Source organism: Daphnia pulex, chromosome 5 (genome assembly GCF_021134715.1).
Source record: "Daphnia pulex isolate KAP4 chromosome 5, ASM2113471v1".
Classification (NCBI taxonomy): domain Eukaryota; kingdom Metazoa; phylum Arthropoda; class Branchiopoda; order Diplostraca; family Daphniidae; genus Daphnia; species Daphnia pulex.
In genome coordinates, this window is record NC_060021.1 from 10,159,593 (window position 1) to 10,168,965 (window position 9,373).

The 9,373-nt window shown below is 44.6% G+C and overlaps 1 protein-coding gene across 6 annotated transcripts in view; it reads right to left on the reverse strand.

The window, feature by feature from the left end:
• LOC124194510 (endothelin-converting enzyme 2-like) overlaps nt 1-8,858 on the reverse strand; it is a 30,188-nt gene extending 21,330 nt beyond the window's left edge. For 2 of the 6 annotated variants that reach the window (XM_046588735.1, XM_046588731.1), the window contains exons 1-3: nt 5,879-6,013; nt 2,512-3,058; nt 641-826 (exon numbers count right to left, since the gene is read on the reverse strand). In XM_046588735.1, the coding sequence (XP_046444691.1) occupies nt 641-826; nt 2,512-2,802 (477 nt within the window). In that variant the 5' untranslated portion in view covers nt 2,803-3,058; nt 5,879-6,013. Of the gene's footprint in view, nt 1-640; nt 827-2,511; nt 3,059-5,878; nt 6,014-7,446; nt 8,172-8,692 lie in introns of those variants that run through there. The other 4 variants (XM_046588737.1, XM_046588732.1, XM_046588734.1 and 1 more) reach the window with 4 other exon arrangements.
• Nucleotides 8,859-9,373: the final 515 nt, after the last annotated feature.

Genomic DNA, 9,373 nt, shown 5'->3' on the forward strand with positions numbered 1-9,373 from the left:
TTCTCTTTCTCTGTGTCTCTCTCGCATCTCTCGCATCGCTTGATTCCGGCCACATATTCAGACGGAGGGAGGAAACAAAAAAATACCTATCGGAGGCAACTAGCCCTTGAATGATAACCTAGTAGATATACAGTCTTCGGCTTCGCAGAACCTGATTAATGGACAACAGCAATAACAACAACAACAACGACCCCGGCTTCGAAAAACAACCGAGACCAAAACACACACAGAAAGGCCAAAGGAGAAAAGACCAGCACGGGTAGTAGTATCTAAAAAACCCGCCCCTTTCTCCCTGAATAAAAACAAAGCGCGCACACACACAAACACAAAATAATAAACAAAAATGTAAAAGCTATAGTGTGCGCTATGTATATGGGAGTGCGCTAGTCTATCGATGTGTGTAGAGACTAAATGGGGGGAATCGGATAAGTTCCGCTTTTCTCGTGGTGGGCCATGACGATCGTCTATCGATAAGGCGATCGTTACGGCGCTAACAAAGTGAGAGGGAAAAGGAATCAAATAGAAACGGACGGGAACTTCACGCTCGGATTGACGAGCAAAAGTGGGAGGGAAAAAAAAAATAAGGAGGCCCCGGAAAATCATCAAAATAAAAAGAAGAAGAGAAAATAAAAGAATTTACCTGGGCTGCCGCTCGGAGGCAGGCCGGCGTGTCGCAGACTTTGGGCGCCTCCTGGGCCTTGGTTCTGGGCCACAAGGCAGCTAGAACGACGATAATGACGAGCAGGATCAGGATGAACACCAACAGAAGGCCCAGAATCAAGAGTCCGCGTGAAGTCACGCCTAAGAGACCTCCGGCCTTTTGAACCTATCCATCACAATAGAAATGAGAGAGAGGGGAAAAAATCAGCCAACCGATTTCGACAGAAAACGAAATAATATAGAGATCAATGGAAGAAGAAGAAGAGAGAGAGAGAAGGATCTCTAGGAACAACATTTTTAAGGATCTGTCCAAGTATATATAAGAAACAAGCTCTCACCCACACCAACCCTCTTGTTCCCCCCTAGTAGTCATTCCTTTCGTTCATCGTGAGAAGACACACACAAAAAAGGGGAAATATAGAAAGAGAAAAAGAAATTTCTCCGATATAAATATATACAGTACGTCTAGAAAGAAAAGGAGAGAGAAAGAAAAAGAAGTCGAGGAAGTCCTTATATAAGAAAAGCAGAGGCATCACGTTATCGATTAGATGTTACGGAGAGCGAGAAGATCTTTGGCTGTAAGGATTGCTTCATTAACAAGAGATGAGCGATCTTTGCTACTCTCCTTCGGCCTCTGACTCGCATCCCCTCACAGACTCTCTGTTTTATTTATAGAGAGAAGAGAAGAAGGGAAAAAAAAACTGGGAAAAGAAGAAGGGAAAAAAGAGACTGGGAAAAAGACAAGACAGCAGAAGACAGAAGAAAGGGAGTCGTCGATCGCACTGGAGTGACAAATAACTGGACCGGAGGCTAATTGCGAATGACGGAAACGAGCTTTTCAGCCAACCAGCAAAGACTCGGCTTTTTCTTGCGGTCAGGCGGCAACACACACAACACACAGTTGAAGAGAGAAAAAGAGAGAGAGAGAGAGAAGAGTCAAAGAACAAAAGAAAGATAAGATAAGGAATAATAAGAATACGATGAAAACGGAACTAGAAAAATACGGGAAGAAGAAAAAAAGAATGGACCACGGTTTTTTTGGGGGCTTGTCAATCGATATGTGTGTACACACAGTACCCACCCCCTCCCCGTCTATACATGTACAGCAGCAGTACTAGTATATATACACGTATACAGTAGAGAGTGATCTGTGCCGGGTTGGGTGGCAGATATATACTGGTTCGGGAGTCAATAGAGTACATGTCAGGGCTATAGTTGGGACTTTGGTCCCTTTTTATACATTCTGACCTGGCCGGGCCGACAGCTCCCGACACGCGGGAACGAGGATTAAACGCCCGTAATTTACTTGGAAGACGCGGTATATATCAGAACAGGGGTCGGGCGAGGGTGGGGAGGGGGTCCAACGTCCTAGGCATGGGGATCACGTTCTTAATAGGTGGGAGGGCCGGCGCGCTTGTGTTACATTATTGATGGATCCAACAACATCCGCGCGCGCCCGCGGAACTGCTGTTGAATAACGCTCACACAAACCCACGCGCGCAGCCACACACACACAGCACGACCCCCCTCTGGACACCCGGTCACACGCACACTCGCTCACGTTACGTTACAACTTGCCAACTTGGAATTAAGGGTAACCTATAAAAGCTTATAATAGATGACTCGGTGGTGGAGCCCGGACTCTGAGTATGGCCAACAACCCGTCCGTCATTTAGTCGTTACGTCGTTCGGTTATTTCGTTCGTAAAACGGGGGGTGAAAAACAGCCAACGACTGACACACGTACACAAGAAAGGGCCCCAGAAAAAAGAAAAACCAAGCAAAACAAAGCCCCAACCAACCAAAAGAAAAGAAAAATGGGTACTGTATTGTACTCTAGCTATATAGTCACCTGACGTTCCATGAGCGTTTCCCGCATCTTTCCGTGCCGGTCGTCCATGGTGGCGCACATCGCACTGTCGTTAGGTTTATTGCGCGAAGTGGGGCTGCGAAAACGGCGCTTGGAAGGTGGCGGCGGAGGGGGCGGTCCTCCTCCTCGCTCGGCCAACTCGGCGTCACAGCCGAAGCTCTGGAGCGGCGGATGATGCGCCAGACAAGGTTCCCACTCGGTCCGCATGGCTAACGACTGCTGTAGCTGCTCCTCGGCCCCGTTCTCCTTGTAGTGTTGGATCGGCAAATCCATCCAGCTTCCGCTCTAGACGAGCGGATTTCCAAAAATGGAAGGGAGGGAGAGATGTTGTAGTTGAAACGCACCACCGTGGCACACAAGTCTGCTGTGTGAGATGAGCAAGAGATTGGCGACAAAGTTGAATGGGACGGACTGGTCGACGAGGGGCTGCTGCTCCGTTGGATTGTGTCGACAGACGACGAACAGAAGGAACGAATGAGCAGTCAGCACTGACAACTGGCTACCATGTCGCACGCCGAAACCAAGTCAACTGTGGCAGCCGTAAAACATAAAGAGAGAAAGAGAAAAGAAAATAAAGAAGATGTCAGTAACATTGTGCTACAACACACGCGCGCACCAAACCACACACACATACGGTCATCACCCGTATGGAACTATACACTTTATTACACTGCTAGTACAGGACTAGATATAGACCCGAGATATGTACACCCTGACAGAGACCGTGAGGGACGCCCAAAAAGTACTGGGGGAAAAAAAAAGAAAAATAAAATAAAAGAATGAATTTACTATATCGATTTTGTTTTGTTTTGTTTGTTTGTTTTTTTTTCAACGAAAAAAGAATGGTAAGTTCTAGTCTAGTCTCGATTTCTTTTCTTATCGATGTGATCGAAGCCGGGGCCGAGCGACGGTCGTGCGACAGTTTGTTTTGTCCAGGATTCCAGCACCGAGAGACTTGCCCCTTTTCTACTAACATTATTTTATTCTAGACTGGACATCTCGAAACTGACAGAAGAGAACCTGAGTTGCAGACGAATCCAACAGAGCTGCTGGCAATGAAATCATGAAGAAGAGTGGGGACTGGGAATAATAAAACAAAAACAGGTTGACTTGTACTCTCACTACACTCGTGTCTGTCCTATTGAATACACCAGGAAAATGATTTTCGCTAGCCGAATGAAAGCGACGCAGAGCGAAGATTGACACTTTGGCTTATAGCGACTCTTTCTCGCTTCTTTTTTCTCCTTCTAGCTTCTTATCTAAGCCCTACACAGCCTAATTAGGATTCACTGAAGGAGACGATCAAAATTGGATATAGTGTGTGTCTTTTGTGTTTTGCCTTGATGTTTCCCATGTCACTGCTGGTGACAACCGGATGAAAACGGCACCGTGCATTGCCGACCGTCATCAAGCGACGGGGGGAGAAGAACACGTCCCGAATTTTTTCCCTTTGATTTCGTTCACAACTAAAGTAGGGGGTGGTGCCGTTTACCAGATTGCCCCTCCCCCCCATGCAAACACAACCAGAGCACACAACAAGATGCTCGTAAGACAAGAAAACAGCCAGAAGCGACGAGAGAGATAAAGAAATGGAGAAACAGAAGAAAAAAAGACGACAAACAAAAAACCCCAAATCCGATTCCCCCTATAAAATATCTGGTCGACACAGTCAAAACAGCCGGAAAAACAACTGCTGGGTCCGAGGCAATATGACACAATAAGACTACAGTATCAAAGAAAGACTTGTGTAACATCTATAGCCGCAAAAAGAAGAAGAAATTACAGCCGGGATCCGCTGCGGGACCGATGGAAAAACAAAAAAGAACGAAATAAAAGGACAGGCGAATGGCGCAACATCCAATAATCAGACGGTTGGAGTCGAGAGAATGAGGTGTCTATCTAAAATGGAGATCATCAAGCCACGAAGCCAGCGCAGCTCCTCCCTGGACGGATCCAGCCAGCCAGCCAGCCCGTCCAAAATCGACCACTTGGACGAGTTGGCATTTGTCTTGGGGAGGGGATTTTTCATCCCATGGAATTGGCGTCTCTTCTCGGTTCCTCTATCACTTTCTTTTCTCTCTCTCCTTTTTTCCCCCCTTTCATTCTTTCTCCTTCTTATTTTATTTCCAGTTTGTGTATGTGTGTGTGTGTGTGAAAAGCAATCAATCGCCATGGCTTCCAACAAATAAATCACCCGGGATCCGTTAACGGGAAGTCCGCTAGGATGAATCCACCGACTTTCCTTTATCGAGTTGTTTTTGCTTGTGCTCCAGTTCCGGCCAAAAAAAAAATCAAAAAAGGCCAAAAACGTCACACGAACAAGGATTTTGAATTGTTATAATCTCCCCAAAGTTACTTTTTTTTTAATGTGTGCGCGCAAACAAAATCCAAATGGGTCGACGACAAACGAATAGCCAAGAGGATGTAAAAATAAAAAGGAGGCGCGGTTGCTCTGCAAGGACGAAGTTGAATAAATGGCCAAAGGTTCACTTGAGCGTGCAACTGCGCATTCACCTTATCATTGCTATCCGTTACGTTTCCCCTTCTCGGGTTGTGTGTGTGTGTGTGTACATAATAAAATGCCAATAAGATGACAACATGCCAGAAAAGATGGGTGAGAGAAACGGCGATCAAGTTTCCTCCCTCTTCCTGGACAATCCATCAACCTCCTACGTCACATCTTTCAATTTCCTTTGTGTCTTTCAATTTTCTGATTGGTTGTTGTTGCCTGCTGTGTTTAATCAAGCGCTCATCTTTATCGAATGATGACGTACTTGACCGTGCAAACATGTAGTACGTCGAGAGTCAAAAACTTGCAATAACTTTTTGTATCGCTATTATCAAGGAAAAAAGAAACGCCCAGTCAGACGCACCAAACAAGATCCTGATAACAAGAAAAAAAAAACAGAAAAATCCAAAGTCCCTCTTGAACATTTTTCTCATTTCCCTCAACTTTCTTTTTTATCATTCGTTTAGTGGAAAACATTCGCCCAACTGCTCTGGCATTCATCTGCATTATCACTCCCATCGCTTGTCGTTCTTTTTATTTTTTGGTCTGTTTCACGATAGGATTCGTCCAGCTAGCGTATTTTTAGTCCATTTATTGGACAGTCTATAGATGTGAGTAGTGCCCATCGTGTTGCAACATAGGGCAAGGACGGAACCTTGCAACTAGTCAAGAAGAAAAAGCCAACCAAAACAAAAGAAGCTTTGACCGAATAACAGTTACACACGCACCAGGGCAAACAGACAGACGGGGCTCTTTTAGACTCTAACGTCAAAACTCTTTTTTTTTTCTTTTGAAATAAAATCACGACTTTGAGGGAAAGAAGAAAAAGAAAGTGTTTACCATGTCTCTTTTTTTCTTTTCTTCTCTCCTATATACTCTCGTGCGCTTCGTTTGGTTGTCTTGTCTTGGGAAATTTTTTGATTTTATTTTCTCCAGCTCTCTCACTCGACTCTCTCGGCTGCTACATCCGAAAAAGAAACAACAACGACGGGCCGGCGCGTCAAGTGGATCAAAGTGTATATACACAGAAAAAGCCGCTCTGCTGGCATCACCCAGTGCAGCCGGGCACACACACACTGCTGCTACACCCACACCGACACGCCACAGCACGCCACGTACACCAACAACACAGACACATAAGAGGACACGGCGCACGGAGAAAAAGAGAGAGAGAGAGACGAAAAATAGTCGCACTCGATTACAGCAAAGCCACGATCTACCGGAGACACAATTTGCCAACGTTCAAAGGGCCCATTTTGGCGAATTTGCACAGGAATCAACGCCGATTTTTTTTGTTTTCTGTCAGTTTAGTTTGGACGCTCGTGTGTGTCCTGTCTATTTTTCTTTTGCTCGTTGGAATACAAATCGCACAGCGCAGAGAGAGGGCCGTCGTCCTGGAACAAACAGCGGAGGAAGGAAGGAGACGAAAAGGAGAAAGACAACGGACACAAGTGGAATAAAGAAAAACCGGAGAGGGGAATTGGGAGGGCAAAAGAGATGGATGACTTGTCTGTCTGTGCCACACACACACACACACACACACTCGACGACGAGCCAAAAAGAGAAAGTGCCGTCGACGACGAGTCCGTCCGGACAAAAAAGAAGAAGCCAACCGGGCAGACGACGACGACGAAATCAAAACGAATGTGTGTCTATAAGAGAGACGACGATTTGTGTGTCGTGTGGAGGACGAGCTTGGCGGACGCCCGTCGCTGCTTGTGTACGGAGAGTAGAACGACCGCAACGAGACTGACAGCCGGCCGAGCCCGCTCCTATCTTTTTAGAGGCAACGTGCAAGTCGGAACGCGGCGGCGCTGGTCGTGATGGGCAGCGGGGATGCGCATTTCGATGTTGCTGGCTAAAGCATGTATGTACGCCGTCCTACACACACACACACGCAGACTTGCCAGTTCGCATTGTTGTGTATACGCTCAAGTATTGCGCATACTCTCCTCTATCGTTTGTCGCCCGCGCGCGATACCGGTCAGTATCAAAACAAAAACAAGAAAAACCTGAACGAAGTCGCCGCCTACTTTTCGTGACACACACACAACCCCAAAAAAGTGAATCGTAGTTCCAAAGTTACTCGCTAGTCTGGCGGTGTTGCCACGACCGTGAAAAGAAACGAAAATAAAATAAAAATAAAATCAAATTCCTGACTGACTACTTTTTTGAAAAATGATTTGTTACGTTACACGTTGGCTCTTGCCTGTAGAGACGAATCTCAAATAATAACTCAGGTGTGTTCACCGAACCTGGAGCGTTCTTCTTAGCTCCCCACCCCGTTTTGTTTAACGAAATCAAACTGTAGTACACATAGAGGCGTTAGCTCTTTTCTTTTTCCCGTCAACTGTTGTGCACAAAAGCCAAATCAAAAAGCAAAACTAAAAAGGGACACAAAGACTTACACTGAAGAATGTGTAGAAATCCGCAAAGGAACGTGTTGAAAGTCAAGAACAAGTCGAGAGTGAAGTAGTAGGAGTAGAACTCGCGGATGCAAAAGAGTGGTTTTGCACTGTACAGAGCAGCAGTAGAGCACGTTGCTGCTCGTTGGAAGAAGAACAAACTTTGGGTGGGTGGGGGACTCACCTGGTGGTGAGGCGAGCGTGCGTGCCGGTAGTGGTCTGGTTGCCAACTTGAAGTTGAAAAGCCAGTTCCCTTCTCTCCTTCTTCTTAGCTTCACCCTCCTCTTTTTCTTCGTTTCCACACCCATCCTCTCTGCCAGCACCACCACCACCAGTCACAGCACTGAGTATGTAAAAGAAAAACTCGGAAGAAAACCGAAAAGACCAAGAGACCACGAAGAGAAAAGATAGGAAAAGAGCGATGAACTTTCAAAGTTCTTTTTTCTCCTTTTTCCTATAGTCAGCTTCAAGTCTGCTGGTTTCACTATTATCTCGAAGATAAGCCAAGGAGCAAAAAAGCGGTTTGGATTCGGTTTGTCGATTCGAAACTACGTTCCCAACGTGTATAACCGATCGCTTCGCCACAGGTAAGAAAAAAAAAAAGAAAAGAAAACGGTTGGAATTCACACGCACTCCGTTACAGGTTTTCTAAAATATTCAAACGCTGGGTATTGTGACACTGGTGGTCCCGCGTTTGTCTTTCGTATGCCAGCCCTTGGTTGCCGAACCCTTTCTACCAAAATAAACAGACAGACCTTGCGTTGTAGATGTTTAGTTTAACAAAAAAAGGGATAAAACTAAATTTAGTTTTTCGAAAAATGTAATATACAATGACAAAAGTTGTTTGCCCTAAACCAAGTAATAAACTAGATAATATTCTGTTTATTACTCAGTTTTATCTTGTCTTGAAACTAATTCAAAAACTCAATAAATACAATCCTAGTCTTCATTAAAAGTATTGAAAAAACCTGTACAGAGTTCTGAGTGCTGAAGTTCTTCACCAACGGTAACCACCAGGTGACTTCTTCACATGGATGATGTTGGACAAGAAAACTTTGAGCCTGAAGATTCTTCCTGGAATGATGCCTTCATCACTTTCTTTCAAGTTTTATTCTAATTCGGCCATCGTGGCCTCAGCCTGGCCTCTGACAAGAAAAAAAGCTAGGTCTTTGTCTGCCTCTGCCAGCTTCGTACACTACAAAATAATTCACACTCAGCTTTACAAAGTTAAGAGTTAAGACAAACATACCTGCCAGAATAGTAGAATGTCTGTTGTGAAGTGCACATTTTCTTGTAGTTTTTATCTATGATCGCACTCTCAAAAATTAATAAAGAAAAGTCACGTTTCATTTTCCATGCACGTTTCACCTGTCCACGTTTCATGTGTCGTTCCCGCTAAATTGTAGTCTGCAACTGGCAGGCAGGGCGCGATTTTGTTTCATTTGCCAAATTGCGAAAATGAGTCGAAAATTGAATCGTTTTTTTTAAATTATTTTTATTATTATCGAGTTTGTAAATGTAAAAAAAAAAAATATTTAATAAAAATAAAAATAACTGAGAAAATAAAACTAAATTAAATAAAACTAAATTAATCGAATAAAATTTAATTACGATGAGACTAGATATTGGCAAAACTAGGTTTGCAAATGAAAAGACCTGAAATTGTGTGAATTTGGCGTTCTGTGGCACGTACTCCCGACTCCACCTGCATTTTGTTATCATAACTTTTGTGCAAACTTTGGAAAATCCGCCAGTTGCTCAGCAAACACATTACTGCACGTACAGTCTTCCACAAGATGGAACACCACAACCAAAGTTCTTAAAGAAAAAAAAGAGTCACGATTCGTTTAATGGGCAATCAACTTGTTGTTGTTGTTGACGGGAAAGTCCAGGATTCAGCAGTCGGTACACACAATCCTGTACGGTGTAC